The sequence below is a fragment of the Myodes glareolus genome, chromosome 23, assembly GCF_982192425.1.
Source record: "Myodes glareolus chromosome 23, mMyoGla1.1, whole genome shotgun sequence".
In the NCBI taxonomy this organism is placed as follows: Eukaryota; Metazoa; Chordata; class Mammalia; order Rodentia; family Cricetidae; genus Myodes; species Myodes glareolus.
Genome location: NC_142048.1, coordinates 18,644,051 through 18,658,673, shown reverse-complemented (window position 1 = coordinate 18,658,673; position 14,623 = coordinate 18,644,051). Strand labels below are relative to the sequence as shown.

Genomic DNA, 14,623 nt, shown 5'->3' with positions numbered 1-14,623 from the left:
TCTGGGATGGGGATTTGATAGCTGGAGACAAAAACAGGTGAAGAAAATGGAAGGAGAAGGAGATTGCAGTAAGCAAGGCTTGCAGGGCAAGGTCTGGAGGGTGGAGATTGGAATATGTTGTAACTGATACTGCTTCCAGGAATGTAGTAAAGGCTACCAGATAAATGTACAACATTGGTTCCATCGTATACAGTACCCTGAAGTTAAAGAATTCTTATCACAAGAACAGGGAAACATGAGCTCATCAGTGTCTTTAGAACGTTTCCTAGTTTGGTATAGAAGTCAAATTGAAGAAATTTAAGGGCAGATAATTTCAGGAGTCTCAGTGCTCTTGCTAAGGCAAGGCTCAAATGAATCAATTAGCAGTAGGAAAGTGGGAACTGGTGAGGAGGATTCAGAGGCCCTGGATTTGAAATCCTAGGTCTTCTGTATGCAAAAACAACAACAACAACAACAACAACAACAAGGTCCCTGTTTTCCCCTATCTTGCATGTACGGCTTATGAACAATCTAGAAACAATTTGTTAAGATTAGTATTTATTGTGCTATTATTCGGTGCCAGGCCCTGTAGTAATGCTTCACATGATTGCCTAATTCTTACTTAACAAATAAGGAATCTGAGGCTCGACAGCAGGAGCAACACCCACAAGGTCACCTTAAATCTCACCCTTGGACCCTCAGGTTTCTGGTTTTCCTCCCTGACCCCATCCACTTCTTAAAAGAAAAACTTATTGGTCTTCTAATCTTCCGAATTGCTACCCAAACCATGTTCTGTAATGATGCTCTTGGTTCTAAAACAGTCTCTCCCTACTCAGCTACTTTCTTCTAAAATTTCAGCACTCAGTGTTGGACCTTTTAAATTTGCTCAGACTAGCTAGTAATATCCTAGCACCGTGCCAAAGATTTGTCAGACTGTCCCCCCATGTTCATCAGAGCACTGGTCCTTAGCCACCATTTCTTTCTTCTTGGAAACCTTTTCTCCCTGTTGAGTGTAGCAGAGATGTTCTTCAGACATCCTCATTCATATTTCTGTAGCACTTTTGTCAGCTCTGGCTCATCTTTCCTAGGGACAGGCCTGTTCCTTTTCTTTTCCTTTGTGCCATGTGTGCAATCAGCACTGATTTTCTGTTATTTATCATCATCATCATCATCATCATCATCATCATCATTATTCTCTGCTTTGCCCCTTCAATATTAGCTCTCATGTGCTCACTGGTGAGTTTCCTATGTGTCAATGCCTGGTCTCACATCCATGCAGACACCAGCAGCACTAACTGGACTTACTGGGTTACTTAGAAAATAGGAGGTGGGGTGGGTGGGGAGCAAATGGGTTGAGGTGGTCATATTTCCTTGTGTACATGCATGGAATTCTCAAGATTAAAGAAAAAATTACACACAGTTCTTCCATTCCCCCTTCTCAGTACAATGCTGGAATATAAATATCTTTCTATACTCTTTTCTCAACGTTTTTTCAAGATCTAGTTTCAAGGCAGCTTTGAAACCAGTTGGCTCAACACCAACTCGAATTTATATAGCCGCCCCAAAGACTTCCCTGAGGAACCAGGAACATTCCTGAAGATTTCCTTCTATAAGCAGGTAAAGTACACAAAGAATTCATTCTGCTGTTAATCTCAGGCAGCCCAGAGTGCTCAGATTTCTGTGTTTATGAAAATGAATGCCAATAAATTAAACTGGCAGAATGCACCTTGAAGCCTGCCGCTGGGAAAAGGAGAAAGGGAGGAGCTGAGTCCAGGGACATGCATCCTGGCACACAGCCAGCGCACCAGTTCACGGCTAGGGGGACCTTCATCCCAAGTCTAGAAACCGAGCCTCGCAGACTAGGACAGAGCAATGAGTAAGCTTCCATCAAATTCACAACTACCAGCCATGCCAGACAGTCTAGGCGAAGGCATGACTGCAGACCATGCCAGATGACACACAATTGGCACTGATTGGAAACGGGAACACCAAGAAGATTCTTAAAACTCTAGCGCTGAAATGTGATTCGGGTTTTTTTGGGATCAGAGCAAAATTAAACTCTCATGCCCAACATTTGTACAAAATAAAAGCAAATAGTTACCATCTTTCACTCCTACCCTACAATAGTATCTATTTATGAGATGAGAGGTTATGCAAAAACTTCAAAATCTCTCTCTCTCTCTCTCTCTCTCTCTTCCTCCCTCCCTCCCTCCCTAACTCTCGTTTTCTCTCAACATCGTCCCTAAAATTTTGTTATTTTGTTTTTGTTCGTTCCTTTGCTTGCTTACTATTTGTAGAGGGTGGGCGGAGCAATACAATTTCCCCAGCTGTTCCTCTGCTCTCCTATAGGATTAGCCTTTCAGTAGTCTAAGAAACTTTTTTAGAAACTTTTTCTTCTTTCCTTTCTGTGTTTCCTCTGTCAGCTAAACGCCATCAAGCAACCAGAGACTCGAGAGTAACTCCTGTAGGGGAACAGGCAACAGCTGAAAGCCTGGAAGGCAAAAATCACCTCGAGTCGACCCGGAGCTGAGCTCCGGGGCAGGTGACACATTGAAGGTTTCCTAGGCTCTGGTTTGACAGTTTCATCCCCGCCCACTGGCAAGAGAGCTAGCTCCCAGGGCCGCTGCAGAGGCGCGCAGAGGGGACTATAAAAGCTGTAGCGGAGCAGAGACGCAGAGCTCGCCCACCACTAGCGGAGCCGCGACCCACCATGCACGTGAACGGCAAAGTGGCCCTGGTGACCGGTGCAGCGCAAGGCATAGGCAGGGCCTTCGCCGAGGCTCTGCTGCACCATGGCGCCAAGGTAAGAACTTCTCTATCCACCCGCACGCTGGAGCCCCGAGAGTGCAAAGCCCCAGGCTCGCTAGCAGACCTCCAACGCCGCTGGCAGAGAACCCGAACTTGGATGAGCGCTCGCTAAGGTCTAAGAAGGGAGCGTCTTGTTTATTCATCGCTTCAGCGTCTGCGGCTCGGTGGCAGGAGCTGCACCCAAGACCTGCTTCCTCTCTCTTCTTCTTCGTAGGTAGCGTTGGTGGATTGGAATCTCGAGGCAGGTGTAAAGTGTAAAGCTGCCCTGGATGAGCAGTTCGAACCTCAGAAGACGCTGTTCCTCCAGTGTGATGTGGCTGACCAGGAACAACTGAGAGGTAAGCCATGGGAAATCAATCCATAGACTCGGGAACACGCCCTGAGCAAGCAGCGACCTGAAGATTGCTAGGTAAGAACCAACAAGGCTGAGCGCCAGCATCGCTCTCTTGGGAGAAGCTGCTACCTTCTAGCTCCGATGGATAGTTTGGACTGTTATGTTTCTTTCTGACAATCCAACAGCCATAAAAAACTAAGGGAAGACAGGACTGCCTAAGAAATCCTTTTATTTTAGTTACTTGGCAGCACATAATGTAATCAAATGTCTTTTGTGTATTCGAAGACGGTGCTGCTACAGTAATTACTCAGTGTGGGGACAGGCTGCGGAACTGTGGCAATAGGTCTCAGACAACTGGAAGATACAGAGTCAGTGACAAGCATATGTGGCTCGCCTTTCTCTTAAACACTTCAGACTACTAGTTCAAGGGTCAGGGTCACAGGCAAACCAAATGCTTTTAGCCAGATATTTTCTCTGGGTCCCCCCCACACACACCCCCCCACACACAAGATGGTTCTTAAAATAGTAACTGTGTGGTATTAGAATTAAAGAAGAAAAAACTCTCATGCCTTTCCCCAACGTTTTCCTGTTTTTCTGTGATCTCTTAAAATAGACTTGTGAAGTATCAGGAAGAAAATTGGCGTCAGCAATATACACTGGCTGTATAGAGGGCTCAAAGAATTTTCATAAAGAAAATTTCCCAGGGCAAAAAAAAAAAAAGAAGAAACGTGTTGGTATTTCACGAGGTGTTCTTCAAAGGAATGAAGGAAGTTGGTAGGCACATTTTTAATCCAGAAGTCAGTAAACTTCCACCAGGTTCACGCTAGACTTTCTATTAAAGGGATACTAAGGTCTTGGGTTTCTTAGATCTTAGTATAGCCTGTGAAGAAAATGGACTGATCTTTAGGAGACTGTGAATCTAATGATAAGGGAAACCGGATAAAGGGAATGTCATTAAAATATGAAAGTGGTGTTAGGCAATAGATAGCATGCATAAGTAGAGCAATTTATTAAGAGCATCATAATAGAGCATGCCTTGCCAGTGGGTAGTTTTATTGATAACATATTAATGGCATTTAGGCTTAAAGAAGACCCACCACTCATACCGCTGGTATAGGGACTGGTATAGATAATTTGTACGGCTTCACACACGACATTTAATGTCAGTTATTTTGCCAGTAGTTAAAATGAGTACCATGCCTATAAATATATTCCTTAAGCATGAGTAGTTGTGAAGAAAACTCAGGACTGGAAGGCTTGTCAATCATCAGAAGTCCACCTGTTGGTTAAAACATACAGGCATAAAATGAAAGGATAGCAGTCATTCTCACAACATCAGAACATAATGCTGCCCTCAACTTTTAAAACTGTTTAGATACGCTGGTCAGTGGTGACACATAATGGGTTTTAATCCCAGCACTCGGGAGGCAGAGGCAGGCCGATCTCTGTGAGTTCAAGGCCAGCCTGGTCTACAAGAGCTAGTTCCAAGACAGGCTCCAAAGATACAGAGAAACTTTGTTTCTTGCAAACAAACAAACAAACAAACAAAAGACTGTTTAGATACATTGTAAAATTACAGAGTTGAAAGGGTTCTTGGATACAATCTAGACATGTTATTGTACAAATTAACAGTTGGAAATAGCACAGAAAGCTGGATGAATTACAGAGAGTATCATAACATGTAAATGTCAGCGGGCGCAAAATTTTTAAGTCATGTGAGCCAGGATCTCAGTGATTCATTAAAAAGCAGATGGCACAGGGCACTTTGGTGAAAGCAGAGCAATGGCAACTAAGGGAGAAGAAAAGTTAAAGAAGAATCAGACATGTGTGTTTGATAATTTCCCACAAAGTGGGGCTGTCTCTGTAGAGACGTGATCATGAAACCTAGGACAGAGGGGTGCAGGGCAGATTCATATTCCTTGACCTTTTCTGGAACCAATTTAAGACTTAAGAAATGGTTTTAAAATTCCACTAAAATGTAAGAAGTTTTGTTTTATTATTTGTATTATTGGTATTACTTTTGTTGTTTTTCAGTTTGGCCCAGTGAGTGTAAAATGATGCTTATGCAAAAACTTTGACAATGTGCTTAGCAGTCAACTCCATGTCAGGTGCTTCCCCCCCCAAAATGTTTGATGGTTGTTAATAACTCTAAAAACTTATTTCTGTCCAGATAAAAATTGGGTTGATCTGCCTATTTAAAGAAACCTATGTGTTCACTTGCAGGCCTGGAAATACATTTCTGTCCCGAGAAAGAGCCAAGACAATACGGTTGTTGCCTGTAGTCTGCAGTAATAGAAGTAGGAAGAAAGTGACCATGGAACTTGTGAAATCTTTAGACATGTATAAAAAAAATATGCTTTAAGAAACATGAGTTTCCCAATTCTAAGGTGGTAAAGCCAACTTTGAACTCGCTATAGAGGATTGGCAAGACCTGGATATGAGGTTAGACGGAGCAATGAGTGAGATTCAGGTCTTGTGATCGATACAGACTTTCCCTCCCAATCGAACACAGTTGTGTATAAAGCCATAATGAAAAGTAGTGATGCTAGTGAGAGGGCAGTCAGAAGAAAACATGAAGGTAGCACGAACATGATGAAATCAGCAGAACACAAAGTAGGCTTCTACTCATTAGGATGTCAAAGAATCCTCAAATATGGATTGAAATGCATGAGTACTCGAGTTAGTTTAATGCTTCCGATATACAATACAGCTTATTCAATGGGGTTATTTGAGGGGCTAGGGGCATAGTTCTTATGGTAAATCATTTTTCTATAGTGTGTAGGTCCTAGATTTGACCCTTCTGCAAACAAACATAAAAAATGTGTATTTGGGGCTGGAGAGATGGCTCAGTGGTTTAAGAGCATTGCCTGCTCTTCCAAAGGTCCTGAGTTCAATTCCCGGCAACCACATGGTGGCTCACAACCATCTGTAATGAGGTCTGGTGCCCTCTTCTGGCCTGCAGACATATACACAGACAGAATACTGTATACATAATAAACAATAAATATTTTTTTAAAAATGTGTATTTATCGTCTACACTAAAGAGTTACGATTGTGTCTTAAGGAAAGCAAGATACGAGCTGCCCAAACTGACCTCAAGAGAGCACTTAGTTTGGAATGCTCACTTCTTTAACATTTACTCCATCAATTTATTGATTACAGGGCATTAATATGAATTCAAATCACCTAAGGATATGTTGAAGTCAGATTCTGATTTAATAGCCATGTAATAACTCTACTATGTTTCTAATATTTGGGTAACTCTAGGTGACAAAATTGGCCTATAGACCACTTTACTGAGAACCAGATCATGAGTGTAATTCTTACAATGTGGGCAACTAGACTTAAACATCCAACCAAACCTGGTGGTGCCAGCCTGTAATTTCAGCTATGAAAGCTAATGCATGAGGGTTTCAAGTTGAAGGACAATCTAGGTAATTTAGTGAGACCCTGACTCAAAATAAAACGTCAAAAGATGTTAGGGATATAATTTAGTGTCTCGGCCGTCAGGTCCTAAATTTAACCTGTGGTACAACAATCAAATAGAGTAAAATAAAAAGTAAAAACAATGAAATCCATGCCCTCTCATAGGAAGTTATGTAGATACAGACACGGAAAATTAAAATATCCATCTCTCCTTTTATCAGATACTTTTAGAAAAGTTGTAGACCATTTTGGAAGATTGGATATTTTGGTCAATAATGCAGGGGTGAACAACGAGAAAAACTGGGAACAGACGCTGCAGATTAATCTGGTAAGCTTTATTGGGCTTCTTTATTCACTACAATTGTTTAATGCCACTACTTTATACATAATACTAATGTTATTATCATATTCATATAACAACACTTATGACCTTCTGTATAGAAAAGTATAAGTTAGCAAAAGCTAGCAAATATTATTTTCATAAATATGAAGCTATTTGATATTTGTTATTAAGGAAGCATTTTTTTAAATATTAGAGGCAAAAAAGTACAGCTCATTAATGACCTGAAATACATAAATAAGTGAAACTGAAATTTCAGTACACATAAAGTTTTATTAAGCCATAACCCCGAAGTCACTGCTATGTATTTCTGTGTCTAGTTTTTTTGCAATAATGGCAAATTGAATGTTGTGATAAAAACCTTATGGCTTGCAAAATGCTAAAAATACTTATGTCTGGTCCTTGACAAGTTGAGATTGCTAAACCCTAATTCAAACTTACTTATTTGAAAAACAAACCTTAGGTTCTGGAAATAGATCAGAAAACAAGGTTAAAGAGGCAATTGAACTTTCTCGTTAATAAGACTTTTGGCATGTAATTCAGTAATTCAGGCGGTGTGCATGAATGACGGAGTGTGTGTGTGTGTGTGTGTGTGTGTGTGTGTGTGTGTGTTTGACATGCATGCTCTTGTGTGTGATATGCACATTTGAAGATGAGTTATATCTGAAGCAAATTATGGGTAAAATTTTAAAATGAGGGTTTCAATTCACCCGATGTTGTACAAGTGGGTCGATTATGACATTCTATCCTCAACATAACGCAATTGAGGTTCAATAAAACCAAAAGCTTTCCCCAGCATTGCAAGAAAACAAGAACAAAAACAAAACATAAGAAGTGTGTAGCTAAAACAAAATGTCAGATGGATTTTATACAGGGCCACCATGCCCTGGCTCAAGTTATTACAAGTTTGCAAAGCAGCCAAATGTCAAGAACAGCGCTGACTTCACGTGTGAGAATATAGCGGACTGTTTCATGGTTTTCTTTCTAGGGGATGATAAACTTTAAAAGAGGAACTAGATGGGGCTGGAGAGATGGCTTGGCTGTTAAGAGCAGGTTGTTGTTTTGTGTTGTTTCCCTAAGGACAGTTCGTATATATCAAACAGATATTAAACTCTTGCCATGTACCTCCATCCCCAATGCATCGTCCTCAGAGATCCCATCCGGCATATTCCCACCAATCTCATAAAACTCTACACTGGATAATTCTACTAGATGTATGTTTTTAGATGTATAATTCATGCTAGCACAAAGTAAGTTCTTTGAAGGCAGAAGGTTACTTTTTGTGTTCTTACTGAGAAGTACCAAGAGTCTTGTGCAAATTATTACATAGGAGTGGTGTGTACATCTCTGTTTTAGTATAGTCTTTGGTGATTTGCCACACCATCTCATGTGTGCTCACACTTTCATTACTTCCCATGATTACCCCCTTCTTATCCTTCACCCTGCCGATCTCATCAGTCTTCCCACATAGGAAAAGGGACCATTCTATTGTCCTGAAAGTCATTGTTGAGCTTCTCCCTTTATCTGAAGGCAAGGGTAAGGTCATTCGCAACCCCTCAGAGCTCACCAGGAATATTTTAGATAGAACGAGTGATTGCAGAATCACAAATGATGAATCTGGCAATAGGTCAATGGTAGGAAATAGATCCATGACTGCAGATAAATAAAGAAGGAGGAGGCACTGAGGATGAGGTATATGGCAATAGAATAAAATTTGTTTAGCATATATGAACGCTGAACTCAGTCCTCAGGAAAAAGACAAAACAAAACAAAAAATGTGCTCTTAACAGATGAACCCTCTCTCCAGCACCATATAGTTCCTGTTTTTAACCCTAGGAAGAAACTCGTGAAACAGTCCTCTGTATTCTCACACAGTAAGTCAGTGCTGTACTTGACACTTGGCTACTTTACAAATTTGTAATAACTTTGGTAGGTAGGTATGTGGATTTGCTTTGAACATTGGTAAAACAATACTAAAATTTGATTCTTTTAACATTTTGAAACTTTAATAAACATAAAGAATTCATCTCCATTCAGATACGAAAGGCAATCTAATGTTCATATATAATTAACAGATATTGAATCTTTTAGTATATTCACATAAAAAGCAAAATGTAAAGCTGGTGATGATTTTCTTTCTAGAAATACTAGTTGACTACTGATTTTCCTCTGGGGAAAAATGGGGTGCAAATTTGGAATTAGTCAAACCTAAAGTTCAGTTCTGAATCTAACAGCTTAAGGACTCTTTCTTTATATCTCTGATCTTGAGTTGTGAAAGAAGCTAAACTTCCTACCTCTAAGGACATTTACGCTTAAATAGAACACAATTTGTGTGACGAATGAGCTCAGTGTTAAGACAAAGACATTCAATAAAGTATATTTCCCCTCTAGGTATCAGAATATATATTTATCCACAATCTCCTTTTTATATGAAGTGTATTCTTCTCTCTTATTGTGCTTCTAATAAGGAGATGAACTGAGAAAATAGGCAGAAGTGTTGCTGATTTAAAAAATAATTTATTATGGAATCATCAATGAGAGCTTATGAAAAAGACAAAAACATGCTGTTTGAGTTAAGCCTACATGGAGGTCAGCCATAAGGCAGACAAGAAACGCAGCGGGGAGAGCAACATCAGAAAAAAAAAGTGAAAAATCCAAAAGTATTACACAAAATATACAAGACCCTGTCCAGCATGAAAAAAAAAAACTAAAAAAGAAAGAGATTTAAAAAGGAAAGTTACTCCTATCTGAATCAGGACTCAGAAACATGGGCAGACCAAAACAGAGCCTCATGGTTCCTAGCAGGTGCTGCTCTTGGGGTGAAAATTCTAGGAGGGAAAAATATATTGTCTCATTAACTGGTGAATTACCCCCATCCCTCTTCTCTTTAGGCTATTTTTAAACAGCATTGTTGTTAATGTGTTTCCTTTTGTTGGCTCCAAAGGATATTCAGGACAGCGAGATAACTATTTGGTGTCATTGATGTCTTGTAACAATGAATGTTCTAGTTGAAGTGTATTAGGAAGAGTTCGCTAAATTATAAGTGTTTCCAACTAAGTAGAAGACATAATATTTAGCTCTAAAACAAGGAACCACTAAAACCTTAGATATGAAATGTTAAACAGTGAAGGGGATTTCAGAAAAATAATCCTCTCTAGTAATGTTCTTCAGGAACTGGTTTGGAGAAAATATCAAGGACCCTAAAAAGCAAAAACACATGATTTAGATGCCAAAATACCCTCATTACAATGTAGTGTAAGAACCCTAAGCTATGGAGTACCCCAGAGTGGAAGAAAATGAGACAAGAGAAATGGAGAAATGATAGACTGGGCATTTTAGTGGTGACGAAATACAGGTGTATATCTCTCTCTGAGTGGGCATGTATGTACACTGTGTATGTGTGCTGTAGAAATATGTGGTACATGATAAGATGGGAAACCAACAATTAGGATCTTACCACCTGTCTAGATGTCTTTGTTACTAGAGAATTATTCCCAGTAGAGAGAAACTGAAAAGAGTGGACGTAAGTTACAGAGCAGTGCAATTAGCACAAAATTCTAACACTTGGAATAAGTTTGAATTACAATTTTAGTATTATCTACAAAGTTGACTATTCACAACCAAAAGTATTAAATTGAATATGCTCATTTGATTATTTTTCAACAGTTAAGGAATTTCTCTTTTCTCTACTCGAAGTTAGAGAATTTTTTTTCTTGAAGTCAAGAACAGAGTTTTAACTACATTCACAATGTATCTTAAATAATACCACAGACCTAAATTATATTCTGCTTCATCCTGAAATGTAATATAATTTTATTTAGATGCTTGATTCAATGATCTAATATATAAGATCTATAAGCATTGCTCAAAGCCATGAAATATTTCATTCTATGATTTTTTTCTAAAAGTTTATTGTGTGTGGGGGGGGTAGTGTGTGAAATCTGGAACAAGGAAAAGATTGTTATAGTAAAGAAATGAAAATATCACTTGTATACAACAATACATTAGATAACACTTGAGGCTTCTTCCATCGACACTTCACGTAAAGAGTTGTTCAGTTCTTTAACTCAGACGGTTGAGAAAAATATCCCCCTGTCCTCCTCAGCAGAAAATGCAAAAATTAATCTTACTTTCTAAAACTTTAGAATTAGGAGCTGGAGAAACGGTTCAACAGATAGGAGCATTGACTGCTCTGGCTGAGGGTGTGGGTTTGGTTCCCAGCACCGACAGGGTGACTCCAGTAGGTCCAGTCCCAGGAATCTAATACTTCCCGTGACCTTCAAAAGCACCGGCGACACACATGTGTATGTCCATACTTGTAGACAGACATTCATACACATAGAAAACAAAATAAATATATTTTAAAAAAATATTTTAAAAATGAAGCTTAAACTTTTGTACGTTTCATATCTTGCTACAACTTGCAGATTTTGGAAACACAGATGCAGAATGTCAGCAAAACTTTAAATACCAGAATAAAAGCATACAGTGGTATATTTAAACTAAAACCTTAATCAGGCCTGCTGAAGAATTGGGCAGAAACTAAAAGAATCTAACTTATCTCAGTCATGTATATAATTGTTTCCTTTTTATATAATCCAGTAAGGTGTTCTTTTATTCGTTTAGAGGGCAATTACGATAAATTATTTATGCTCTCACTTAACTGGAAAAAATGCTTAAACAAATAGAATTTTGACTTATTTTTGTTTTCTTGTTATTCTTGAAATACTACTAGGAAAAGGAGTTTCCCTGAACACTTGCTAAGAAAGTTCTTTTTAAAATGTAAAAACTGTCCAAAGTGAATCTTCGTTTTTGAAACGCTTAAGCTGAAACAGAGAAGAGTTTAGAGAAATAAGAGGAGAAACATCCTATCGGTTTTCTCTTAAGTTAATTTAGAGAGTAGTAATTTTTTCAAGGCTAGCAGAAAAGTAGAAAGCGTTTGCCCCGGAGGAGGTGAGCAGGAAAACAGTAGACGATCAGAATGAAGCCATCAGCAGTGTGGAGTAACATTAAGTAGACGATATGTCAAAAGACTGTGTCCAAGTAACAGAAAATACCTACTCAAACTACAGCTAGAAAAGAGGTGTGTCATCTCCCCAAACTGAAGGGCTCAGGATTATCTGATAGTGTAGATCAGTGCTCCCACCACGGACTAGTCACTTCCATCTCACCAACCTGCCATCTTTCATTCAGATTTCATCTTCATGATGCTAGTGTGGCTGTGCTTTACAGTGACTGAACACTTACCAAGCAACATTAAGGGGATAATGTAGCCATTTCTTCATATCTTTCCTAAAAACAGCAACCAGATCCCACTCTTGACCTCCACCTCCATTTTTCCATCCTCAGGTCTCACTTCCCGTAACTGGTAGGCTGCATGCCCAGAAGTAGATATGCCCAACTAAATTTGGTGCAATTACGTAGAAATATCATAACCTACACTAATGTTAGGAAGGCAAAAAGCAAATCAGGATCAATTAAAACTTCAAAGCATGCAAAAACGCTCACTGATTATATTTGCAGAGCTCCCTATGTCCCTGAGTGAGCACTGTTTGGTATGCAAACACATGATAAAGACTAATAGCTGTTATCACTTTTGCCATCTTTGCTTCTGGATTAGGTTTCTGTTATCAGTGGAACCTACCTTGGTTTGGATTACATGAGTAAGCAAAATGGAGGTGAAGGTGGCGTCATTATCAATATGTCTTCATTAGCAGGTAAGAACGATTCTTATTTAAACAAGAAACTTTTCTTACTGGTCATGTGGACCACAAAAGTCAGTCTATGAAGTATATGAACCTCAAGACAAGACTGTGTTGAATCAGTCTTTGTTTGCATTCTTAATGGTTTTTTAGATTTTTCTGCACATAATACAGAAAAATTGAACAATATATCTGCTACTTCATTTCAAAGTTATCTTTACTGTGATATTGCTTTAGTGTGGGTGTTTGTGTGTGTGTGCTTGTGTGTTTTCAGTTATTTTTTTTCAAAGATTACTTCCAAATAGGAAAACATGTAAAAAAAAAACCTTTGACAAAATGAAAACTACTAATGTGGTATAAACAATTTCTCATTCCCTGTTAATTTAGTAAGAAGGTGTAATTTAAAAGTTTACATTTTCTCTACTATTTGGTGTATGTTAAGCTATTAAACCACATCCAAACACACCCTAGCTTCAAGGAATAAATTTTGGCAGCATCTGTATGTTATCAAGGGCAAGATTCTTAGTGTTGGGTACCGATTCTATATACAGCAATTTGGCAAAACCCTGACTGACAAAAGATCTTCCCCTGTATCACAGAGCTTCTGGTCTTGTTCTGCAGTAGGCAGACTCCTTTCTGTCCAGTAGAAAGAAGGAAGGCATGTGGAGGTCTCATTACTGCTGTTCCACCCCACCCAAGCCTTGGCAGACCTTACTGTGCTCACACTCCAGTGTAGAATTTGATCTTATGGTTCACCTAACTACTTGAAATATCTGGAGAATATATTCCAAGTGTACATGAAAGGAAAATGTCTTCAGCGGACAGCTGTTCTTTTGCCACACTGAAGACTGAAGAGTTGAGGCTACATAAGCAATCCAAAACTGGCTTACATTCAGAATCAAGAGGTTTAGTATCAGCTGACTACTTTATTCTTCAATGATAGCTACAAATGTGTGGAACAATTCACTTACATAACTACACTTTTAAAAACCCAGTCAAGGATGGATGTGTTGGAGAAGCTGAGGTAGGAGGAAGGAGGGAGTGTCCAGAGTTAGAGGACAGCTTAGCCAACAGCAGTGTCCCATCTCAAACAAAAAAAAACACCAAAAGGTCTAGGAATAATTCATCAGTGTTTCTAGAAAGGTGCCTGTGAAGTCATAACATTTAAGAAACCTGATCATTGTTGACAGCAAATCTAAACTCTTTATGTCCAAAAATCGAGAAGACTTTAAATTACCTGCAAGTTCTCAGTGTAATAACTTCAGGATAAAAATTCACACACACACACACACACACACACACACACAAACACACACACACACACAAACACACACACACACACACACACACACACACACACACACACACACTGCTGTCATTTCTGCCTCCAATAGTATTGGGGGAAACAGAAGAGGCCAGCAGTAGTATTTGGAGGTATCTACAACTCAGACAATCCCTGATTCTCATTCTCAGATGATGCTTGAGCCATTATAAAAGTACCATTTATATTTATAGATATCCTTCTTTAGGAAGTCTGATGTGAGACTGACATCTCATTTCTAGGCTGCTTAAAGTGAAAATGACACCCCTAATGTTATTACAGACCTAACGTATAAAGCATTAAGGATAGTTGGGCTGCTCTTTCCCCTATGAAATCTATTACAAATGTCATTGCTACAATTCTAAGGATACCCTAAAAGACCCTGTCCCAAATGTCCTTTTTAAATGAGAGAGGTGGGATTGGCAAGTTCTAAAAGCAGTTGATCATACAAAGATCAAAGTTCCCAGCAGCCACATCAGACAGTTCAGTCATCTGTAACTCCACTTCCAGAGAATCTGATGCTCTATTTGAGCCTCTGCAGGCACCTGAAAGCACACATGTGCCCTCTCTCTCTCTCTCTCTCTCTCTCTCTCTCTCTCTCTCTCTCTCTCTCTCTCTCTCTCATACATACACACATACACACAGGCACACACCTGCATAAAATTAAATGTGAATTTCTATAAAAATAAGTGAGTTGCATAGCCGGGGGTTAT

General features: G+C 39.2%; 1 protein-coding gene across 1 annotated transcript in view; it reads left to right on the top strand.

The window, feature by feature from the left end:
* Positions 1-2,441: 2,441 nt before the first annotated feature.
* Positions 2,442-14,623, top strand: part of Hpgd (15-hydroxyprostaglandin dehydrogenase) — a 28,014-nt gene continuing 15,832 nt past the window's right edge. Inside the window, exons 1-4 of the mRNA XM_048455761.3 lie at positions 2,442-2,782; positions 3,002-3,125; positions 6,769-6,875; positions 12,508-12,604. Coding sequence (XP_048311718.1) covers positions 2,690-2,782; positions 3,002-3,125; positions 6,769-6,875; positions 12,508-12,604 — 421 coding nt within the window. The 5' untranslated portion in view covers positions 2,442-2,689. The remainder of the gene's footprint in view (positions 2,783-3,001; positions 3,126-6,768; positions 6,876-12,507; positions 12,605-14,623) is intronic.